The 26,007-nt window shown below is 37.3% G+C and overlaps 1 protein-coding gene across 12 annotated transcripts in view; it reads right to left on the bottom strand.

Annotated features, from left to right (window-relative positions):
• CADPS2 (calcium dependent secretion activator 2) overlaps positions 1–26,007 on the bottom strand; it is a 582,333-nt gene that overhangs the window by 173,383 nt on the left and 382,943 nt on the right. For all 12 annotated transcript variants that reach the window (XM_070787293.1, XM_070787301.1, XM_070787295.1 and 9 more), the window contains 3 exons: positions 11,718–11,826; positions 10,258–10,458; positions 214–350 (listed from right to left, as the gene is read on the bottom strand). In XM_070787293.1, coding sequence (XP_070643394.1) covers positions 214–350; positions 10,258–10,458; positions 11,718–11,826 — 447 coding nt within the window. The remainder of the gene's footprint in view (positions 1–213; positions 351–10,257; positions 10,459–11,717; positions 11,827–26,007) is intronic.

Consider the following 26,007-nt stretch of genomic DNA (forward strand, 5'->3'; position numbering starts at 1 on the left):
GAAGTCTTTTCTCCTGGCTATTAAGTGGCACAGCAGTGATCTTCAAGTGTATAATTTTCAAATTGGGAAGCAATTGATTGGAATCCTTTATCCCTAACTCCAACTATAGTTATTAAATGAGTCAGGGATAAAAGGCTGCCCCATAACAAGTATTTCTCACTTTAAAAAATCTCTCACTCTAACCTATAGGGGATGAGATAGGTTTGTACTAACCAAGCAAGAATAGGAATCATTCAGCCTATGATCCAAAGTCTGCCTCTGGAGTATTCTAAACAGGAAGGCGTGGTCCAGCTTGCAGGGGTTCGCAGAAATAAACTCATCCATACCATGTTTCTGAAAACGGTCTGCGTCTGTGAATTCAGAAAAGCATGAACCTTTATTTTTCTGGTTTAATAATAATAGAAAATGAGGTTTTTGAACAACACAAAATGAATGTCTCATAACAGATAAATACTTTGCACTACATAAAGTATGAGGCCATGAATTCAGCAAAAACCATAAAATACAATATTTTTTGTAGCCTAAATAAAAATGTCAGGGAAAAACCTGCCAATCAGTTGGAAGGAGGAAATTCTATTTTCATTCAAAGCTACTTCAAATATCTACCACAGAAATAATCCCACCCCACCCCAATATTAAGAAAAGTTGATACATTTTAAGTATATATTTACTGAGCTGGAAAACAGCCCAGGTCTATTCATAAAAAAAAAATGACAACGATTGCTAGAAGCCTGCTTTCCAAATGGCAAACTAGGGCAGAAATGAACACACTTGCTTCAGCTGGATCACTTCCAGCCTTTTTTTTGTAGGGAGCTTTTAATGGGACCAACTTTAATGTAGGAATGGCAATGAATGCTTCCAGGCTTCAAGTTTAAGAGACATGAAAAAGGGAACATCATGCTTGTGCAAATATGCAGACAAAGCACAACGTCCCAAATGGCACTTCAATCAAAGGCCCAAATTTATTGTTCTTCACAGATTGCATCTTTCAACGCCTGTAGACCCTGCGGGTTTATCAAAAGGCAAGCTTTTATGATTGCCTTCATTAATGGTATGTTTTGTCAAAGTCTTCAATGTGAGTCCTTTACTAACGATAGAGACAGCGAGCCACACACCACCCCAAAGGAGTGCTGGGGTGTTACTACATTAGCTCCGTAAGAGATGTTGCGCATATTGGGCAAGCAACCAGCTATCAAGATAAAAGTGGGCTCTCCTCACAATGGTCGGGCTAAGGCTCCATTGTTCCTTAAAATTCACAGAGAGATCTCATTTCTGGTCATCACAAGCAGCACAGTTCTAAATGTAAGCTAAATGTAGTTTTTAAAAACCTAGATGGTCCAACCCTAAAACTGCAATAGGAAAGGAGACAAAAGTTTATTGATTACACCCAATTATAGAGTCCAGCTCATAATAAAACTCAATATTGATCTGTGGACATGATGCTAACATAATCAGTCACATTTAGATATTTAGCCCAGATCATATTGATCCATGTCAAGTTCAACTTTCAGCCATATTTGTGGATGGAAGAAGTATATAATTCAAGCTGAAGGGTCTTCAGAATCACATGTTAAAAAAAAAAAAAAGATACAGAAACTAATTTATATCTCACATCAATGAAGGATATCAAAAGGTGAACACAGCAAGGAAGCAATGAATGGCCACTCATCAACGATGTGAGGTATGAGGTTCTGTCCTTGGAGGAAGTGGCATATATATTCTTTTACATCTAATAATTGCTTATCTGAATGATTAAATACATTACATGTGGTAAATTAGTATTAGTTGCATTTAACACTGAACTAAACTGCTTTTCCTGAACTGAGAAATGAGACAATCCATCTTCTCCTGTATTTATTCTTATGTCTGATCGTCTTTTAATATAGTTAAATATATGATAATGTGAAATTATCTCAAATGTGAAGGCAGAATATTGAAAACTGCAAGGCACCCATTATAAAATAAGATTTTATATTTTAAAGAATTTATCTTAGAATCTTCATCTCTCCATTTTAAAAAAAAGTTTTTAGCATCACCTTTAGGAAATTATAGTTTTAAAAAACATCTGCTGAATTTTATTCATTATTTCTTTCGCCAGAGAAGGTCATAACAAGATGTTAAAAATAACACCCATTAATGGTTTACCTGTTGAGAACATGATATGCAGATATTTCAGAGAAAAAAAATCCATAATTCCCCTTTTACTATAAAGGCTTATAGAAGGAAATTCTTATAGGTGTACAGTCTTTAAATAAAATATACAAGTTCATGAAAAAATTGAGTCAATAGTTCATTTCTGTAATTATTTTCAAAAATGAATTTATGAAGTATTTTTCTCATGAAATATAACTCATATATTATTTAGTGTGATAAGCTTTTCCAAATTACACACATAAATGGATAAGTACTTTTCTAGCAAATACTATTACCAATAAAAATAATACTTACAATAACAATTTAAGCCACAAACAGACTATATATTGACAGTGAAAAAATATACAGGCAAACCTGCTACAATTTTTATTAAAAAAAAGAAAAAAAACCTTATAATCCCTCCAGGGCTATAAATTCGATGAAAGGGAAATGTTCTCTTAGGGATTATCCCATTTTCCAAACACAGGCTGTAAAGACCCTGAGTATTTACTTCTTTTCTACTTTACTATTTACTTCTGTCTGATCAGCACAATTCAAAATATTTTATGCAAACATACTTCACCATGTACTACTTTACTATATTTCTTGAATTTATGAATAAAAATAAATTATAAAGGAGACAGTTTTGATCTTTCTGTAGGAAAACATTTCATTTTAAAATTCTCTCATGAACCAAAGTAAAAAAGGAAAGTAGTTAGTTCATAGTTAAGTCACTCAGTCGTGTCTGACTCTTTGCGACCACGTAAATTGCAGCACGCCGGGCCTCCCTGTCCATCACCAACTCCTGGAGTTCACTCAAACTCACGTCCATCGAGTCGGTGACGCCATCCAGCCATCTCATCCTCTGTCGTCCTCTTCTCCTCCTGCCCCCAATCCCTCCCAGCATCAGAGTCTTTTTCCAATGAGTCAAGTCTTCAGACGAGGTGGCCAAAGTACTGGAGTTTCAGCTTTAGCATCATTCCTTCCAAAGAACACCCAGGACTGATCTCCTTTAGAGTGGACTGGTTGGATTTCCTTGCAGTCCAAGGGACTCTCAGGAGTCTTCTCCAACACCACAGTTCAAAAGCATCAATTCTTCGGCGCTCGGTTTTCTTCACAGTCCAACTCTCACATCCATACATGACCACTGGAAAAACCATAGCCTTGACTAGACTGATCTTTGCTGGCAAAGTGATGTTTCTGCTTTTTAATATGCTGTCTAGGTTAGTCATAACTTTCCTTCCAAGGAGTAAGCATCTTTTAATTTCATGGCTGCAATCACCATCTGCAGATCTAGCTAGTATTAAATATCTAGTTTCTTATTTTTATAAAATTATATTTTCCATATAGTTTTCTCTTGGTATAACATATCTTCAATTAACTGTGGGGGTAACACAGAGTTATCAATTGGATTAAATGGAAATCATGCTTTCAATCAATTATGTAACCAAATCGAAGGCTTGGAAAGCTTGCTTTAAAACTGAGTTATACTTGATTCTCTTCAGTTAATGTTCATCATAACACAAAAGTATGGTAACTAGTCTTAAACAGAAAGTTATTCATGGCACTAATCAATTCTTCAAAGGTAGTTTAGTTTGTCCCCTGAAATAATATAAGGAAATTATCAAAAGAAACCAACGAGATATGAGATGAAACAATGTACTATAAAACTGTCATAAATTGTGATGATTAACCTATGGACTAAGTACAGATGTTAGACATGGTAAATGAGCATACTGGTGGAGACTTTCTATGGTAACAGTTGGATACATGCTCTAGCGTCTTTAGGTAGTACTGTCACCAGGTGTGGTAAAAGTGGATCTCCTGTGGTTCCTGCATTGCAGGCAGATTCTTTACCACTTAGCCACCATGGAAGCCTCCTATGGAGGTGGGGTGGGGGTGGGCTCCTAAAACATTCAGTGAAGAAGGGGGCAGATGGATAAAGGAAAGATTACTGAAGTGGGCACAGAGCCCTGGAATAAAAGGAGAAAATAAAAAAAAAAATAAATAAAACTCAAATTGAGAAAGATTACTATTTGCAATAGATTTAAGAAATGTTAGAGGCTTTATTTAAACGGGATCTGAAAATGTAAGTTTTTCATTAATAGCTGTCGGACGTCAAGAGAAAAGATTAATAAGTAGGCTCACAGTATCAATCTAAACAGTTAACACTGACTAGAAAATAGCTAGCATAGAAAACCCTGTGAGGTCTATTAGCAAGCTGGCAGATCCCACTATGCTGGGAGGGCTATTTGGTGGGAGCTGACCACAGTGAACCCAAACCCTAGGAAGGGCACCTAAGTCAGAGTTCAGAATGTGAGAAAGGAAAAAATTAATTGAAATGTTTCTCTTTCCTTTGCAACTAGTTTTAAGGATGCTGAATGTTTTTCCTTTCTTTTCTTTTTTTTTTTTTTTTTGCTGTTCCTGGTGTGAGAGAGATTAGAGATTAACAGAGCAAAGGGAAGGTAAAATACAGTTGGGAGAAAGGGCAAGAAGAAGAGGAGGAGGCCATTCATTTGCCTTTTAAGACCCTTCTGTGCCCAGGGGTCCAGGCCTGGGACCCAGGTCCCAAAAGGACTAATAAGAGGGTGCTGCTAGCTGAGAGCTTGTCTCTTCTGCAAAATCTTGAGCTAAACGAAGTAGCAAATAAACCTTTGGAAATACAACAACTTGTTTTAGAATTACCCTGTGTTTAGGGGTTTGCCTGTAGCCATTTACCACCTCCCACTCCAATTAAACTTTCCTTTTAGCTTCCAACCTTCATTGGCTTGAAGATTCACAGCAAGTTAAAAGTGACACAAAGAACTACCACTTCCCTTTTTATGGCACACATATAGCCTTTAATAGGAAGAGCTAATGTTTTAAAATTTTATGTAGATTTATCTAGTTGGTATGTTCCTGTATGTTTTATGCTGAAGACCTAAGAGAAAAAGTTGGTAGATACTGTTTCTAGAGGAGTCTGTTCATACCTCTATTATTAAATCAAATAATTTTTTGGCCTATTTTGGTAAATACATTAAAAATGAATGTACAGATTTATATGTCTTACTTTCTGCAGCAGATAACAAATGATACTTTTACATGATGGCAATTTTAATCAACACATATAGACCTATAATCATAGTAAAGTAAACATTTATTTTAAATAATCTATTCATCATATTTTACCAGTGAAGGGTGAAATTTAACTTACTAGGGTCAGTGAGGAGAAATTAGCTTAAAAAATTAAATATAAGCTTACAATCTGACTAAAGAATTTTTAAAAAATTTGGCTTAACATTGAAAGGAAGTACTCAGGTTCATTTTTGACACTGATTTATTATTGAAAGTCAGCTATTACTGTATTGTATTAGATAACAAACACAATATATTATGTTTGTGCCAAAGTGAAAGTAAAATTTTTTTAAAAGGTGCTTGCATAATCTTTTGTTTTTTGGGGATAACAATGAAGGGTAGTTTAACCAAACAATGTCTGGCAGTTTGGCAAAAGACAGTGCACAGTTTGAAGCAGAAAACCTGGATAGCATTCCTTCAGCCTTGCTTTAAGTCACTTTTTTCCTTAGAATTTCCATGTATCTTAAAAGTCAATGAAACAGGGAAGTAGAACACATCCACTTATCAGATAAATCTATGAATACACACCATTATTTATATTTTAAAAAAGATAATAATGTTGTTCCTAATAAGTTAGATTTGATAATTATTATTTTGTTCTGACTATTCCTAACCATTCAGTATGGTTGGATTTAAAACTGAGCTTTTCTTTTTAAAGTTATAACATAGATTCTTCAAAGAAAATTCAGGAAACAGAGGCAATGAATTAGCAATCAATCCCTCTAATTAAACTCATCCACTGTAAATATTTTAGGTATAATTCTACCTATATTAAAAAAATTTTAACAGTGACAATAATATCACATATATAATTTAGCATTTTCTCACTTAATGTTACAGAACATTTTTGCAAGCTATAGTAACAATTTCATAGCAATTTCCCTTATGCTCACATGAATGAGAGATACTAGGTTGTTTTTACTTCCCTGTTGTGGCAAAAATAAGCGTTTCTGTTTCCTAAGTGACAAGGTTACTGTAAATATTCCAGTTCTGCCTAGAAAGCAGTATCATGATACTGTAAATAAGATCATGATATTACTTGAAAAAATTTTATCATTATAAAAATTTTAATATGGTAAAGCAAAAAAAAAGTCATAAAAATACTTACCCTTACCAGCTATAGGCCAGCAAAGAAATGAAAAACATATTTAAATGGGTTAGAAACATTTATTTCTAGTCATTTTAATTTTATGTCATTTTCTCAGTTTCCACTAATGACTCTAGAAGTTGTCTTTCCAAGAGATGATCAAGAAAGAGAGAAAGGAATAATACGGAGGTCAAGGAAGAGAGGAAAATTAAGGCAAAACTACTCTCTGGATCAGTTCAATGGCATCTATGATAAAGGTCATGGTCAGTATCTCATTTAGATGAGACAGAAATACAGTTTTCTTTCTTCTTTCCTTTCATTTTAAAGATAAACCATCAGGGTCTGTGAGTAAATAAAAAAAAAACCTCAACACAACTGGAACAGTTTGGATTTTTAGAACAAATTTAGCTTTTTTAAAGCAAGTTAATCAAGGGGCTAAAAAATTCAGTTCCACTTAGGCTGATCAACACTGCCTTCATAGTACATTGCTATCCAATGGAAAGATTTTGCTGGGAAGACATTATATGGCTCTCTTACTAAACTGATTATCAGATCTTTTATTAAATCCATATCAGGAAGTCATGATTTTAATGTTCTTGACCCAGTGCTTCCCAACCACTTCTCTTTCCACTTTGTGTAAGATGGATGATATCCTTTATAATACGGGCTTCCCTGGTAGCTCTGTGCTAAAGAATTCACCTGCCAATGCAGGAGACATAGATTTGATTCCTGGGTTTGGAAGATCCCCTGGAGAAGGAAAGGGCAAACCACTCCAGGATTCTTGCCTGGGAAATCCCATGAAGAGAGGAGCCTGGCGGGCTACAGTCCATGGGGTTGCAAGATAGTTAGACATGACTTCACTACTGAACAACAACATCCTTTATAACACCAGTATATGTCTTGGGTATTCCTTATACTCAAGATGTGAAGGAAAAAATACTGGAACACAAGTGAATTAGGGAGACATTTTCATAAAAATAATTTCCAAGTCAATGCAACTTGGCAGTTCTTAAATGGTGGTAACCTTCCCCACCTTTGTCTCTGTCCCCTGGAACATTTGACAACATCTAGAGAAAATTTGGAGAAGGCAATGGCACCCCACTCCAGTACTCTAGCCTGGAAAATCCCATGGACGGAGGAGCCTGGTAGGCTGCAGTCCATGGGGTCGCAAAGATTCAGACATGACTGACTGTCTTCACTTTCACTTTTCACTTTCATGCATTGGAGAAGGAAATGGCAACCCACTCTAGTGTTCTTGCCTGGAGAACCCCAGGGACGGGGGAGCCTGGTGGGCTGCCTTCTATGGGGTCGCACAGAGTCGGACACAACTGAAGCAGCTTAGCAGCAGCAGCAGAGAAAATTTTGGTCGTTAGACCTGGGACAGTGGAGTCAATTATTACAGGGATCTAGTGGGTAGGAGACAGGAAGACTACTAATCATCCCATAATACACAGGACAGCCTTCCCCTCCAACCCCTGAAACAAAGAATTATCTAGCCCAAAATGACAGTCTTGCTGAGAAATACTGCTCTAACAAAGAAAACAATTACTCTGCTTATGGTCAAAACAGTGTAATTAAAAGCAGATTAACCCTCCTACCTGAAACAACTACAGAAAAAATCATTAAAAATACTTTTAAGAAAGTTCTCAAAATTTTGGATATCCGGCAACATAGCAGAGTAATTTCTGAGAGGCGGGGAAACCAATGAGATGAGCCTTTTAGCTGCCTCAGATTAATACCCGGAGAAACTTTCAAAGCGGTGGCTCTGGGAAGAAGAACTCAGGGAGAGCTAAGGGTGTCTCTGGGCTGAGAAGATGGGAGCTGACAGTTCAGGAAGGTCAAGGCTGCTGAAATTTGCAGGAAAGTTTATTGTTTCTTCCCCCTACCCCACTCCGTATTCAAATGAATACTGACCACATCACTCAATGGAGGCAACAATATGAGGATGAGGAAGAATCCTCAAAGGATTAGAGGGGACAGTGCCCACATGCACACAGAGACTAGAACAGTGCTTGTTTCCAACAGCCAGAAGGTAAAACTTCAATTTTCACTGCTCATCAGTTGGCACCCAGGTGGTAGTGTTTTAGTCACTAAGTCGTGTCCAACACTTGTGACTCCATGGACTGCAGCCCTCCAGGCTCCTCTGTTCATAGGATTTCCCAGCAAGAATATTGGAGTGGGTTGCCATTTCCTTCTCCAGGGGATCTTCCCAACCCAGGGATCAAACTTGGGTCCCCTGCATTGCAGGCAGATTTCTTCACCCACTGAGCCACCAGGAGAGCCCAGACTAGATGTTATTTGGCTCCACCTAAACGCTAAACCTGAAAGGATTAAATTACTTTTGAGTAATTTAACTATGTCTTAGAATAAAACTCAAGAATATTTTTGTGAAGAAAATTACACCAAAGTACATCATCATTAAATTGCTCAAAACCAGTGTTTAAGCGAAAGGTTTTAAAGCAGCTTGAGAGGGGGGTGGGGAACAAACCACAACACACATTATGTACAGAGGAAGAAACAAAAATAATAGCAAAATTTTTCATCAGGGAAGAAAAAAACCAAGTTAGCAGAGAGCAGAGCAAAGTCTTTAAAGAACTGAAAGAAAAGCATCTTTCAAAATGAAGGTAAAATGAAGACATTTTCATACATAAAAAAGCTAAAAGCTACGCACGTACTGCAAGAAAAGTCAAAGGACATCCTTCGGGACGTGTAATGTTTCAGTAAGTGAATAAAGACTGCTAGGAATGGTAACTACATGTTTGAGTATATAATATTTTCTCTTATTATTTACATTTCTTTAGAAGGTAATTGACTGTTCCAGGCATAATAATAATATCAATGCATTGTGGGATTTATAACATTTGTAGAAGTAAGATGCATGACCAGAATTGTACAGGAGCCAGGAAGGGAGATACAGAAGTCTACAGTTGTGAGGTCCATGTACATTATGAAGTACCATAATCGCTTGAAGATGGATCAGGTAAGTTTGAAGGTGTATGCTAAGAAGTCTAAAGCATGCAGGAGACGGGTTGAGCTTATATCCCATCTTTATTTGGCCTAAAGTGCCTTTGTTTAAGGTGTCTAAATGTAATACTAATCGGTGTCTAAGCAGAACAGGTAGTAGTTATTTGATGCATGAAAAGTAAGAGAAGTCAGAATGTTGTTCCCCTGGAGATGAAGCTTGAGAATGAAAGGTGTTGAATGAAAAGTCACGATTTAAGCTTACAGTTAAAGACAAACTGATTTATTACATTACAGGAGAAAACAGAGAAGTTTTGGAAAGGAGTATAAGAAGTTAAAACATTTGGTTTAATGATTACTAAAGCTATGTTTGAAAATGTTTCTATCATTATTACATAATTTGCAATTAATTACTTGCAAATTAAAATGAATAATTTAGTTCTTAATGATTTAAATTAGCATACAGAAAGTGACATGGATATAAAGGTATTTAGAAAAAGAAAGTTGCCTTGATGACTTTTGTTTTCCTGACTTACATCAGAAAATAGGCCTGGTATTCTCTTGGTTTGTTAAGAACAACTCTAAAAAGTGACAGTTCATTGTTTCGGTGTTCTGGAATCTTAGCAACGCCAATTTGATTTTGCAATATGCTTCCCATTTCAATAGAACATATAAGTTAAAATTACATTAAGTTTAAATAAAATTTCTCTTATGCTTTTGAGATTCCCAGAGATACCCCAAGGCCTGGCAAATTCATGACTGAAAACCACACGCACCATTTACTCCAGGTTTGTGTGAAAAGCTAGATAACTTATTCTATGACTACTAAAATGAACTATTTTTATTCAATTAGGAATCAGGTAATGATGCAAACTATAATACTGAGCAAATTTGACTCAGACAATTTTATATCTTATTAAGGTTATTAATTGATAATCAAATTATTTTTCAACAAAACTTACAAAGTTGAGCATCTGCATGGAGACTTCCTCCTTTAGGATTCAGCTTCTGGGCTTGAATTGCAGGAATAGGTTTATATGACTGTCCAGTGGCCCTGTACATGGCTTGAACCCACAGTATTCTATCCTGTTCATCATCACTGGCAAATATTACAGTGTCTCCTTCTTTAACAGCATTGAAGAACATATGCCCACCCTGAAGGCCTGTGGAGGAAAAAAAAATTGTTAAAAATTCACACAGTTGGCAGATTTTAGCCTCTTTCATTAAATGGTCTCATGGAAAAGAACTGATCTGCTATTTGCAGCTCAATGCCTTTGAATCATATCCACAATTGAAGAATTGAAGGGAAAATGATATGAGAAAGATTTATACTTCCATATCACTTTGGAAATTAAAAATAGCCTAGGAAACAGTTCATAACACAGCAGAGTTCTGCAACACACACAAGAATGCATAGCAAAGTCTGGTATTTCATGCCAGAGAAGACACTCCTTATCTGTTAGCACATTTCTCATTCTATATGTAGAAGACATATATGAAAACAATACAGCTAAGACTAAAATGATATTTGCATTGTACAGTATTTTACTTTTACAAAACTCTTTTACAGGGAAGATATTTTGGATTTTAAGTGATTTATTAGTGGATATAATCACTGACTCTTTTTTCATCTCTCTATATTAATTTCTTATTCTATTTATTAGCAGATACATATATTTCTTTTTTGTTGTTTAGTTGTGAAGTCATGTCCGACTCTTGCGACCCCATGACTGTAGCCCACTCCTCTACTCATGGGATTTTTCCCAGGCAAAAATACTGGAGTGGGTTTCCATTTCTTTCTCCAGGTGATCTTCCTGACCCAGAGATCAAACCTGCGTCTTCTTCATTGGCAGATGGATTCTTTAGCATTAAGACACCAGGGAAATCCATATATTTCTTTACCTTGCTGGTTAATTTTATTAATCTCCACATAATCATTCATTTACTCACTTGCTCACTAATCTCAGACACTGAGTATCCAGTACTATACCAAGCATTAATACATTAGGAGGGAGAGAGAGAAATATAAGTATCCATTGTTGGGGAGAAAATTAGTAGAATATAATATATGGTAGTAATTCATTAGCCATTTCTTTGCCTATTTCTGTCTCTTGTACCTTTTTGCTTTTCAGTAAAGAAGTTTCTGCAAGCACTGCTGATACTTATCCTATAATTTCCATATTATAGTATCTTTCAGATATTTCATCCTTTCACTAAGTTAACAGAGATGGTGAGTTATGGCTAAAACTAAGTAGCCTCATAAAGATATAATTTAAATCCCATCAAGTCTTATCTAGCTAGGTATATGAATGAAATATGTTCCATTTATGGAATGGAGTTTGAATGGAAAATAGACACAGGATATTTATGAGAATTTCATGAATATAGGAGAGGCATGACAAGTGATTCAACTAGGAATTACCTGGGTGGGGATCTGTGTAATCCACAGTGTATCCTTCAAGCTGCATTAATTCTTGTGGCTCAGACTTTTTTTCTCTATAACTGCACATAGCAAAGGTGTATTGGCTAACCTGCATGAGAAAAAAAGTTTACATATTGGTTGCATGAAATATATCTTTTAGTTTTTTTATCAGAAGACTGCCTAAGTTTAAAACCATAACATAAAATTTGCATATGTTATTAAATGTTAGCATTTTTTAAAACCTTGCTCAGAGATGAAAGCACTTTTTGTTTATCCATCTACAGTTAGGTCTTTTATGCCTATGATTCAGCATTTCCCAAACTGATGAACTCCTGGCCAAAATTCTATGAACTATTAACAGAAGAGCCATTAAAAAATAGTCATATTAAATATAAGTTGGGGACCATAAAACTTTTAGAGGCAAACACAAGCAGAATACCCTTTGATATAAGCCATAGCAATATATTTTTCAGATCTATCTCCTAGAGCAAAAGAAATGAAAGCAAAAATAAGCAAATGGGACCTAATTAAACTTACAAGGTTTCGCACAGCAAAGGAAACCATCTATCAACATGAAATGAAGACAACCTAGTGAACAGAAGAAGATATTTGCAAATGACCAATAAGGGATTTATATACGACATATATAAATAGCCCATACAACTGAGTATCAAAAAACCATGTATTAAAAACATGGCCATAAGACTTGAATAGACATTTTTCCAGAGAAGACATAGAGATGGCCAATGGGCACATGAAAAGATGCTCAATACCTCTAGTCAATAGGGAACTGCAAAACAAAACCACAATGAGGTATCACTTCACACCTGTCAGAATGGCTAGTATCAAAAAGATCACAAACAACAAATGTTAGAGAGGATGTGAAGAAGAGGAACTCTTCTACACTGTTGCTGGTGTAGTCACCATGGAAAACAGCATGGAGGATTCACAGAAAACTAACGCTAGAACTACCATGTGACCCGAAATTCCACTCTTGGGTATATATATGGAAAAAAAAAAACCCCACTAATTCAAAAGGATACATGCATCCTGATGTCCCTAGCAGCACAATTCTTTACTATTTCTAATATGTATTACAACATAAAGAGAAGATTTAAGAAAATGTAGAGTGCACTTTTTTTGGTAAACACTATTCATACATATGAACGGTAGTTATTATTGCAGAGTACAATTATAGGTCATTTAAAGTTTTTTTTTTTTCAGTGTTTATGAGTTGTGTCCGACTCTTTGTGACCCCAAGGACTGTAGCCTACCAGGTTCTTCCTTCCATGGGATTTTCCAGGGAAGAGTACTGGAGTGGGTTGCAGTTTCCTTCTCCATCACTGTTTATAGTTTTTCTCAAAGAATATGAATTACTTTATAAGACGACTTTTTCTAATTTGGGAAAACACCCAAAGCTAGGTTTGGGAATAGTGAATCTAATAACTTGAGACACTTATGGTTCTTGCTACTCTAGGATTGTTGACAATTCTGAAAAAGATGAGAATACCAGACCATCTGACCTGCCTCTTGAGAAATCTGTGTGCAGGTCAGGAAGCAACAGTTAGAACTGGACATGGAACAACAGACTGGTTCCAAATAGGAAAAGGAGTACGTCAAGGCTGATATTGTCACCCTGCTTATTTAACTTCTATGCAGAGTACACCATGAGAAATGCTGGGCTGGAGGAAGCACAAGCTGGAATCAAGATTGCTGGGAGAAATATCAATAACCTCAGATATGCAGATGACACCACCCTTATGGCAGAAAGTGAAGAAGAACTAAAGAGCCTCTTGATGAAAGTGAAAGAGAAGAGTGAAAAAGTTGGCTTAAAACTCAACATTCAGAAAATGAAGATCATGGCATCCGGTCCCATCAGTTCATGGGAAACAGATGGGGAAACAGTGGCTGACTTAATTTTCCTGGGCTCCAAGATTGCTGCAGATAGTGATTGCAGCCAAGAACTGACCCACTCCTTGATAGACTAATGTCATAGAACGTATTGTAACCACAACTGGAAGTACATTTCAGAAGAAGAAATGTAGGACTTATCGACTCTGCCAAGGTGATCTATCCATAAAAATCATCTATTCAACCTCCATAAAAAATAAAAAACATTTTTCTACATTAATATATGTCACCATCTCCCCGGGCTCTGCCTGATTAACTCTGGGCCTGGGTTTCTGACACATGGTGAGCAGTTCAATGTGGCCCAGTGTGACCTGCATCATTATCACTTCAAGGACTGTAAGGAGATCCAATCAGTCCATCCTAAAGGAGATCAGTCCTGGGTGTTCATTGGAAGGACTGATGTTGAAGCTGAAACTCCAATACTTTGGCCACCTGATGCGAAGAGCTGACTTATTGGAAAAGACCCTGATGCTGGGAAAGATTGAAGGCAGGAGGAGAAGGAGATGACAGATGATGAGATGGTTGGATGGCATCACCGACTCGATGGACATGGCTTTGCGTGGACTCTGGGAGCTGGTGATGGACAGGGAGGCCTGGCGTGCTGCAGTTCATGGGGTCGCAAAGAGTCGAACACAACTGAGCAACTGAACTGAACTGAACTTATAGATCACTAAATTTAGTTTCTCACCATAAGGTCATCAAAATGCTAAGAAAATTCAGGAAAAATAAAATGAAACAACAAATAATAAAGCAAAAAATAATTTAGGAAACAACTATTTAGGGAGTGATTATTCACATTTTAAAAGAAATTCTTAACCTTCTCAAAAACATGTGGTTCATATAAGTAATGGTATCTTTCTATATTTCATGCATTTCTACTTCAAGAAAAGAGACCACTATAATAAAATGTACTGCAAACTGAAAGCTGTTTCGAACAAAAAACAATAAGCAGCTTCAAAGCTGTAAAGGAACATAATAAAATGTATAACTTCATTACAAATTCCAAATATTATTTACATGTGTATCAGATACATATTATATAATAACACATACGGTTGTTGTATTTTTCAACATTACAGATTTACTTTTTGAGAGTACTGTCATAACATTCTACAAGGTATTTATTTAATCAGTAAAAATTGACCAAGGGAACAAAATATTGTTACATTTGCTAGAATTACAGGTTTCAATTATGTAGTAAGGATTTTAAAATAATACATTGGAAACTAGAGACTATGATTTCTCACTAAATCAAGTAGCTACTCCCAGAGCTAAGCTTCACCGAAAAGGAAACAAAAGATTATTCTCTGAAACATACTGCTATTGAGGGATGAGGGTTATGTATGAGCCCTTGAGAGTGCGATTTTAACTGCAAAGTTCACAGATGTGGAAACTGATTTTCCTAAGGTCACCCAGAAAGAGAACGCTATCTGGAATGGAGAACACAAGTCTCTACAATCTAGTAAGCAGTCCTTCCAATGTATCACATTAGAATTCACATTCTGGAACTTACAAACAACTGTATTGCCAAATAACAAGCTGTGCTCTGTGCGCTTAGCTGTTCAGTCATGTCCGACTCATTGCGACCCCTTGGACTATAGCCTGCCAGGCTGCTCTGTCCATGGGATTCTCTAGGCAAGAATACTGGAGTGGGTTGCCATGCCCTCTTCCAGGGGATTTTCCCAACCCAGGGACTGAACCCAGGTCTCCCAGCATTACAGGTAGATTCTTTATCATGTGAGCCACCAGGGAAGCCCAAATAACAAGCTAATTGCCTCAAATTCTGGCAAAGCTACTATTTAAGAGAGGTGTAAGACATTTACTTAGATATGTCTAAGAATCTAGCATCAAAGACTACTAACGGTATGGGAGAGAGGAAAGCGAGTTGAGCAGCAAACAAGTTGAGGCATTATCTGTTTGTTATTTATCTTCTCTCAGGTATATATTTGATAAATCACCCTCATTTGTTTTATAGTAATGTTTATATCTGTAATTGATATAAAAGTATAATCCTTTCATATATTTAATCCTCCTCTTGAATTTAACTTGGTCTGAATTTAACACTGTCATCCTACTTTCTCTCTGTGTTTTAGCCTTTTGTCTGTGAATTCAGAAAAATAAATTTTCTGAATCACAGGAAAATCACATGTGGATTTTGGTTTTTATTCCATTCCAAGAATCTGTCACTAGGTCCATTTAACTCATTTAAACTAAAAATTCATATATACATATATACATGTGAATTTTATATTACAATACAATTATACATATGAATTTTACATATATATTTCTGTCTTCTGCTATATGGTCACTAAAAATTCCTTGGCATCCTATTTTTAATCTATACCATTTTACAAGTTTTCAAAGGCATCATTGACCCCATATTTTATTTACCTACTGTAAGACAAACCTTTTTTTTTTTTTTTTTACTGTATATAACTTACATACAGTATATAACTTCCTTATATAACTTTCACAAAATCTGGAGTTTACAATTTCACATATTGTTATAATTACTTAATTACTTCATAAGCCTGTAACCTATTATAGGAATAATTTTTCAAGTTTTTCTTTGAGTCAAAATATTTTGTAACAGTAATTTAGATGTAGCTATCTTTGTTTCTTAACATTATGCTCTTTAATTCTTCTATATTTTAAGTTTGATATTTCTAAGATACTACAACTCATTTACTCGATTCCTGGTCAGGAAGATTCCCTGGAGAAGGGATAGGCTACCCACTCCAGTATTCTCGGGCTTCCTTGGTAGCTTAGACAGTAAAGAATATGGGAGACCTGGGTTCGATCCCTGGGTTGGGAAGATGCCCTGGAGGAGGGCATGGCAACCCACTCCAGTATATTTGCCTGGAGAATCCCAAGAGCAGAGGTGCATGGATGGGCTACAGTCCATGGGGTTGCAAAGAGTCGGACACAACTGAGCAAGTAAGCACAGCCCTGCACACTGATTTACATTTTAAATATCAGAAATTCCCTTTAAATATTTTTAGGAAAGTGAATTGTGTATTTTCTGAATCCCATAATTATAATATAGATTATAATATATATAACATATAATATAATATAACCTATTATAACCCATATGGGTTATAATATATAACCCATATTATAATACTGGGTTTGGCCAAAAGGTTGGTTTAGCTTTTTCTGGTAAGATGTTGTTATAGAAAAACCTGAACGGTTCGGCCAACCCAATATTTTTTTCCAGTGCTTTTATTCATGAACAACTTCTTGGAGGTATACTGAATTCTCAAGTCATACAATTTCCCATCAATTCTCTGCAGCTGTAACTCTACTGACTTCCACAGTTCGGTGTTAAGGAGATATCTGAAGCAACACACACAACCTTAATTGAAAAAATATTTTGAAAGAAATGTTTAGATGAAAATCTGTTTTCACTAAACTTCCTGAAATGTGGGAAGTCTGTGTATTTGCAGACAATATCTTTTAAATTTCACAAGATGTTTCTTTTGCTGCATTTTTTACTTTTATTCTGATTTCTGCTCTGTTCATCTGTTTTGTCCTCTTCTCTTCACACTTAGAAAAGCAGATTTTTGTTTTATTGGATACTTGCTTTCTTTCCTTAGTATCTGCCATTGTGAGCAGCTTTCAGTTCACACTTGACTCGAAGAAAAACATGAAAAATGATTCCTAAAATGTTACAGGTGTATGAAATAATTAAGTAATTATAACAATATGTAAAACCTAAACTTCAGATTTTGTGAAAGTTATATAAGGAAGTTATATACTGTATGCAAGTTACATTCAGTAAAGAAAAAAAAAGATTTGTCTTTCAGAAACTTTTCTTCTCCTATAGAACTGACTTTGAAGCAGTGGTCATTCTGTATGTGTGTGCATGCCCAGTTGCTCAGCTGTATCTGACTCATGCCAGGCTCCTCTGTCCATGGGATTTCCTTGGCTAGAATACTGGAGTCGGTGGCCATTTCCTTCTCCAGGGCATCTTCCTAACCCAGGGATCAAACCCGAGTCTCTATGTCTCCTGCACTGGCAGGTAGGTTCTTTATCACTGAGCCACCTGGGAAGCTCCTCATTCTGTACATCACTACCTAAAATGTGGGCACCAATTATCTGCTGTTTTTAGTTTTAATCCTTCTGATTTCTCCCAGAACTCTTTCATTAATCTCAGACAACTCCTCGTTTTTACAAACTTTTCAATACAGACCGTGTTTCTCATAAATTTCAAAAATAAAATCAATATATTTGATTTCAATATTATAGAATCTCTTCATAGGTCTCCCTTTGTCCCTCCTCCACCGCTTTTTAAATCTATCCTTGAAAAACAGATTTTCAAAGTCTGCTATTTGCCAAATGATAGGAGAGCCTCATTGATTCCTTGTAGTTTCCCACTGAAGTAGTGACAGAATTCACCTCTTCAGCCTCAAGCTTGAAAGCAAGTAGAAACTAGCAGCTCTCTCTAACCCAATTTTCATTCTTTAGCAGGCATGTATGTAGCAACTTTTTAAAATTGGGGTACAGTTGCTCTACAATGTTGCACTGGTTTCTTCCCTAAAATGAAGTGTATCAGCTATATGTATACATATATTGCCTCTCTTTAGGACTTTCCTCCCCAATCCTACCCATCCAGTGATCGAGCTGAGCTCCCTGTGCTATACAGTGGATTTCCACTAGCTATCTGTTTTACACATGATAGTGAGGTTTTGACAGACGTTTTTCCTGTTGCAACTGTATGGTTCTCTACAATCAGAGGCAAAACAACGTATTTTGAAAGTAACATGGTTTCCATAATTTTTTGTTTTCAGCATAACTGTAGAAGGCTCTAATTCTAAAGCCTTCTTGAATTAGCCTTCTAGTTATAAAATGACCAAATATTAAAAATAATAAGATATATCACTTTATGGGGCATCTAACTCAGGAATTAGAAAAAAATTTTGAGACAGTGAGAGATATCACTGTGACAAAGGTTCTGTTCCCATCTGCTTATTTAGATAAGCCAGGCTTCCCTATGTTCACATTTTGGAACGTTATAAGAAAACATCTTGGAAATGCTCATATCTTGGAAAACAAAAAAGGAATTACTGTGAAACCCTTTCTCATTATAGAATAAGTCATTCACAGGTAAACTGGGAAGGGAAGCTATATCCAGCTCATTGACATAAGCATTTCCAGTCAAATTTAACCTTAATAATTATTCTTCAATTACTCATATGTTATCATAAGCTGTGTGCTACTTATAATTGTAGTTATACTTCAATACAAAATACATTTGTAATACTTAAAGCCTTCCGGTCACAGGAATTTTTATTTACTCTTCCTCTTGTTTCATTTTTTATAATTAAAAACAATTATTTTTGGCTGTGCTGAGTCTCTGTTGCTGCTCAAGATTTGTTCGAGTTGCAGCAAGCAGGGGCTGCTCTCTAGTTCTGATGTGCAGGCTTCTCACTGTGGTGGATTCCCTGGTGGAGTATGGGCCCCAGGACGTGTGAGCTTCAGTAATTGCAGCACGCACGCTTCAGAAGCTGTGGCTCCTGGGCTCTAGAATACAGACTCAGTAGTTGGGGCACAGGGGCTTAGCCACCCCACAGCATGTGGGATCTTCCAGGACCAGGGATTGAACCTGTGTCTCCTGCATTGGCAGGCAGAGTCCTCACCACTGAGCCACCAGGGAAGCCCTTGACTTTCATTTTCCTTCAGGTGAGGCAGTTTGACTGACTTGGTTTTTTCAAACAGAAGGACAAGGGGAAATAAATCTGGGAGTTTAGGAGAAAAAGATCTAGTAACAAAGATTTTTTAGGCAAAGGGGTTTTTTGGCCTTCCTGTGTTATTCTTTATATTGGCTCTCTTTGCTCTCTGGATCTTTATTTGGCTTAAACAACAGAAATTTATTGTCTTGAAGTGCTAGAGGCGAGAAGCTGAACTATTAAGGGGTCAGCAGGTTGGTTCCTTCTAAGGGCTGCGAGGGTAATTCGCTCCTTGTCTTTCTCACTTGTAGTGGGTTGCTGCCAAGTTTTGGCACTCCTTGGCTTGTGGAGGTATCATATCCATCTCTGCCTTCATCTTCACTTGGCATTCTCCTGTGTGTGTATCTGCTTCCAAGCTCCCTCTTTTTTAACATGGGCACTAGTCACACTCGATTAGGGGCACACCCTTCTCTGGTATGACCTCATCTTGATTATGCACACTGTTACTTTCAAATAAGGTCATATTCTAAGGAACTGGGGTTTAGGACTCTCCAACAGAGGAGAGATTTTTACTCCAATTTTGCAGACATTTTTAATTGCAGAAAAGCGCGATAGAGGGATCAGATTCTGATGCATAATGTGTGCTTAGTTGCTCAGTCGTGTCCCTTTGTGATCCCATGGACTGTAGACTACCAGGCTCCTCTGTCCGTGGGACTTCTCAGGCAAGAATACTGCAGTGCATTGCCATTTTCTCCTCCAGGTGATCTTCCTAACCCAGGGATCGAACCTGCGTCTCCTGTATTACAGGCAGATAAGCTAAGCCATCAGGGAAGCCCATTGATGCATAATACTTATTTCCTAAGAATACAATTCTGTTGGGGATCAGTTATGGAAATAAGAATTCAAGGAGAAAAAGCTAATAGTATACAATTTGCAATGGTTCAGTTCAGTTCAGTTCAGTCGCTCAGTCATGTCTGACTCTTTGTGACCCCATGAATTGCAGCACACCAGGCTTCCCTGTCCAACACCAACTCCCGGAATTCACTCAGGCTCACGTCCATCGAGTCGGTGATGCCATCCAGCCATCTCATCCTCTGTCGTCCCCTTCTCCTCCTGCCCCCATTCCCTCCCAGCATCAGAGTCTTTTCCAATGAGTCAACTCTTCACATGAGGTGGCCAAAGTACTGGAGTTTCAGCTTTAGCATCATTCGTTCCAAAGAACTCCCAGGACTGATCTCCTTTACAATGGACTGCTTGGATCTCCTTGCAGTCCAAGGGACTCTCAAGAGTCTTCTCCAACACCACAGTTCAAAAGCATCAATTCTTCAGCGCTCAGCCTTCTTCACAGTCCAACTCTCACATCCATACATGACCACTGGAAAAACCATAGCCTTGACTAGATGGACCTTTGTTGGCAAAGTAATGTCTCTGCTTTTCAATATGCTGTCTAGGTTGGTTAGAGATGCACATAAAATCACAACAATATTCAAATTTGATTGAGAACGTTTATTATTGATTTAATGGTTTTATTATAGAAACTACCTCCATTGTAACTAAATTTATGATGAAAAGTTTACAGTGACCTACAGTTGTAAAATCTAGCAAATTAGCAAGACAGTTTGAAGCCTGACGGGCATGCTCCTATTTCTCTCTGGTCTTTTTTAGGAAGATGCATCTGGTTCTTCCTTGATACCTTTTAGAGACATGATAACTAGTATTTCATTTCTTACTAGTCAGAATGGCAAATAACTAACTGTAGTTCTATGTCCACTTTCAGTTTTTATTATCTTCTTCCATGGGTAGTTTTCCCTGTTATTCATTCATTCAACAAATATTTATTGAATATCTACAGTGCATTTTTTCTAGGCCTTGAGTATACAATAACGTCCTCGGCATCAGAATAAGAAAAAAAAATAGAAAAATAATATCAATTCTCACACGGTGATATGGAGAAGACTGGATTACAGATAAACAATACCTACAACAATTTTGGGTTGTTTTGAATGAGTTGTTTTGAAGAAAAATAAAACAGAGTAGAGTATGACAGGGAAGGGAGTCTATTTTTGATAAAGCATCCAGAAAAGGGCTCTCTGAAGACAATCATATTTCAATATTGGAAGTATTTTGATTGGAAGTGAAGGAGGATAAACCATGTTTAACAAATGAGTCTGCCATTTCAAATCTAGGTCCCACTTTCATTTCTCCCTCAATTACTTCTCCTTATTCTTTTCAGCTTCTGTTTGACAAGACTGGGGACATCTCACTCTAACCCTTGTGTTGCTCAGCTTGATTTTTTATAAAACAGAGACAGTAACACGTGTTCTACAGGTCTTTGAGAGCACTGTGTGCTGAGTTGGTTCAGTTGTGTCCAGCTGTTTGCTGCCCAGTGGACTGTAGCCCCCCAGGCTCCTCTGTCCATGGGATTCTCCAGGCAAGAATACTGGAGTGGGCTGCCATTCCTTCCTCCAGGGGATCTTCCTGTCCCAGGGATCAAACCCACGTCTCTCATGACTCCTGCATTGGCAGATGGGTTCCTTACCACTAGCACGACCTGGGAAGCCCTTGTGAGCACCGGAGATACTAATGCAGGATAGCTAGCACCATGCCTGCCTAATACGCAGTCGGCTCCCAATAAGTCAAATCCAGCTGTCAGGGATCCATCATCCCTCTCTCTCTTCTTATGTGTCTTTCTAGAGTCATTTCATTGTGGGTTAGAGATACATTTTGTTCTGTAATAGGTAAGAAAGTGTGATGTCAGGCTTGACCCCATTTTGAGGCTGTATGTTTCCAGGCTGGGAATGACTAAGGACTGTTGGCCTTCATGCCTCAGGCTTCTGCTTTCCAGCCTCACTGGGTTCTCCCCAACTTATACGTCTACTTCGCCCCAGGCTGATGGGTTGCTTCTTCCCATTAAAAAGATAGCAATCATGGTATTGAAAATACCTGTTGAATATTCAAATACATAAATGGACAAGAAATTGAGGATGAGAAGAAAAATCAGAGATGCCTCTAAATGTAGTTTAGATATTATTCCCTCTATTTCTTTTTTTTTTCAAATTTTATTTTATTTTTAAACTTTACATAATTGTATTAGTTTTGCCAAATATCAAAATGAATCCGCCACAGGTATACATGTGTTCCCCATCCTGAACCCCTCCCTCCTCCCTCCCCATATTCCCTCTATTTCTAATGGATATTATCATGAATATATATTTTAATGTATATATTTTAAAAATGATTCTCTTAAAACAACAAAAAAGATTAATCTCTAAAGGTCTTTATACAAGTCATGTTCATGCTGTCGTGCATTAAAGAGTCCAGGCTTGACATGCATAGCATACCTAAAGCGCTAAAAATGTGCTTGCTATTTAAGATCTAGCTTTAAAAACTACCTGTCAAAAGGCTACTTGTTTTTCATATGCAGTGTAAAATGCTTACATCTATGTTGCTTTTTTCTTTATATAACTTGAAGTACAGGTTTGGTTGCTGTTTTATGCTTTAAGTACTGTATTTCTAGCTAGCTTTAAATAACACAATTATTTCTTAACATGATGGACATGTTTAAGTACCAATTTCAAAATCTTTGGAGATACCAAGAAAAAAAAAATCCAAGCAAAAAAGCCGCCAGCTTCAGAAAAATCACGTACTTTTGACAACCATGGTGATTTAAATAAGTATTAAACATATGTTTTATTTTTTACTTCTTTTAATATTGTTTAATATTTCAAAAGTCACCTAACAGTCCTGGAGTTTACCACAGATGATTGGGCCCTGAGGTTTAACGAAGAGCACAGATGGAAGGGAAACAAAATACCAACGCCCAACAAAGCTGTCGCTGATAATTAGGGAATCTGACCCAGGAGACAACTGAAAAAAGTGCAGTTTGGCTTTTCAATACTTTGGTTCAAGAAGCAAAAAAGTATGAACACCATCCTTTGACTCACTAGCTCCTGGTTCTGTTTCCATAAAATGACACTGCATTTTATTCTTTTGATTCCTCTAATATCCCCAAGCACCTTCCACTTTGCCCATTCACCTTACTGAGGCAAACCCTACAGTGAACCTGTAGCATAAGATCAGGTGAATCCTTCTGAACAGTGTCAACACTTTGTAGCTACTGGTTTGGCAGCCAGCATCCGGGGTGGGGGTACACTGGGGAAATCCCACTTGGAAATAACTTATTATCAGTTGGCACTAATCTTTAATATATGCTGTGCATGGGTGCTAAGTCGCTTCAGTTGTGTCTGACTCTTTGTGACTCTATGGACTGCAGCCTGCCAGGCTCCTCTGTCCATGGGATTCTCCAGGCAAAAATTCTGGAGTGGGTTGCCATTTCCTTCTCCAGGGGATTTTTCTGACCCAGGGATAGAAGTGCGTCTCTTATGTCTCCTGCATTTGCAGGCGGGTTCTTTACCGCTAGTGCTACCTGGAAGCCCTAATGTATGCTGTTGAAAGCTAAATGGTAGGGGCCAGGGGTTCCCCATGCTCCCTGTGCTTCCAGCTGAAGGCAGTCTGGCCCATCTCCACATGCCAGGGAATTAGATAGAAACAGGTGGTCGGACCTATTCTGATCTGGTATTTGTTTTCAGGGATAAGCTGACTTATAAGCTTATATAATATACTATATTGCGACTGAAAATCCATTCAGTGGAAAGACAGAGCCATGATAAACATTCAATATCCTTAACCCAGTCTATTCTTAATAACTCCATAAAGAATGGATTTGTTGAGAACTGGGGGATATAAATGTACTTTAATCTGAGGACAGAGTTAAATCAGGCTTTTTTGGCATCACAGGGCGCCTTAATTTGCTGGGGTCCCATGAGGTACCAGCTTCTGATCTAGGAAACCTCCCATTTTATTTTCAACTGCCAACCTGTTCAACACCTGTCCGTGTCCACACGTGTAAGTGCTAACGATGAGTTCTTAGAGACCACCACGTTCTGGTTTGTATGTTGGGTTCCTACTTCAGGGATCATGTTAACAGCTGGCAGCTTAGCAACTGCCACCGTCTAATTTCAGTAAAGATTAAGGCTTAAAAATCCTTAGCTGGAAATGTTCTTGGCAGAGGCCAAAGGTGCTGCTAGAGTTATTAAAAAAAAAAAAAAAAAATCCCAGAGCTTAATTTAATCAAGGAAAATGAATATATTTTTCAAGATCATGATGGATTTGAAGGGAATATATATTTACTGTCTTGACCAAATGGCATAAAAAAGATTTAGCAATCAGTGTATAAATTAGAAAGAGGAAAGGCAGTCTTTTTAAAAACAGTGCTCAGAGTGACTCACATATATTCATCTATTGAACAAATATTTAGCCAGTTTCTACTCACAGTAGATTACAAGACAGACAAGGTCTTTATTTTCATGGAGCATATATTCTAGAAGGGATAAAGAGATAATTAACAAATAAATATATAAGGATGGATAACTCTGATCAGAGAATAATGTTCTGAGAAATATAAAATTGGGTAATGTGACAGGCAGTCACTTCAGATTGGGTGGGCAAAAAAAGACCCATTTAAGGTGACATTTGACCTGATACCTAAGTGGGTAGGTAGAACAAGCTAGTCATGGGAAAATGTAAAAGCTAGAATAAATGTTCTGAATTTCTTTAGATGCTTAAGAAGCTAAGCAACAACCAAGTGGAAGAAAGGTGTGTGGTATGTTTAGTCACTGTCATGTCTGACCCCATGAACTGCAGCACAACCAGGCTTCCCAGTCCTAGGAAGAAAGGTAGGGAGATTTAATTCAAAGGCATATTTGCATAGAGATCACACTTTAAAAAGAAACTTATATTATTATATATTTGAGAGAGGAGGCTGGTGACCTGGAGGTGCTAAACCCCAGTTCTCGGCGCTGCAATTACCCTGGATGCAGAGCATTACAAGTCACGCTGCTGCTCAGTGATAGGCGAGGACTCATCTGAGAGGAAGCTAGAGGCCACAATAGGGACAATATATAGGACTTTCCCTTGGTTATGGTCAGAGGTTTTCTAAGTGTAATAGGCAGTCATGGAAGAATTTACACAGAAAATTGGCAAAACCTGAGTTATGCTTCAAATAGATTATTCTGGCAATGTGAAGAATGGATTGTCAGGAGAATGGTAGAAAGTAGACCCAGAGAGAACAGCTGGGACTCTATTGTGAAAATCCATGTGAAGATAATAATGGTTTCAAATAGAATGATAGCAGAGAAGATGGAAAGAACTGAATGTAAGCAGGATACTATTCTGGCTGTAGATAAAATAGGATTTTCTGATTGACATGGGGTAATGAAAAAAAAGGGGGACAAAAGAGACACCATGGTTTTGGTTCAAGTATGCTCAAATATGGGCTTCCCTGATGGCTCAATGGTAAAGAATCTGCCTTCAATGCAGGAGATGCAGGTTTGATCCCTGGGTCAGGAAGATCTCCTGGACGAGGATAGTCCATAGGGTTGTAAAAAGTCAGGTACACCTGTGCACACACGCACAGATGCTCAAATATAAATCAAGTTTATGTTTTATATAGGTTTGAGAAGGAACCCAAATTAAAGGTGAGATAATATTTACTTATCTTACATTTACCAGTCATGCAGGAGGAACACTCCACATGTATGTGTAAAGATATATATGCATATGAATGCATGCATACATATAAACATATACACATACAGCATTTTAAAGTTGAGTCTTATAAAACAATCAAGTCCATTAACATTCAA

This window comes from Bos indicus, chromosome 4 (genome assembly GCF_029378745.1).
Source record: "Bos indicus isolate NIAB-ARS_2022 breed Sahiwal x Tharparkar chromosome 4, NIAB-ARS_B.indTharparkar_mat_pri_1.0, whole genome shotgun sequence".
NCBI classification, from domain to species: Eukaryota; Metazoa; Chordata; class Mammalia; order Artiodactyla; family Bovidae; genus Bos; species Bos indicus.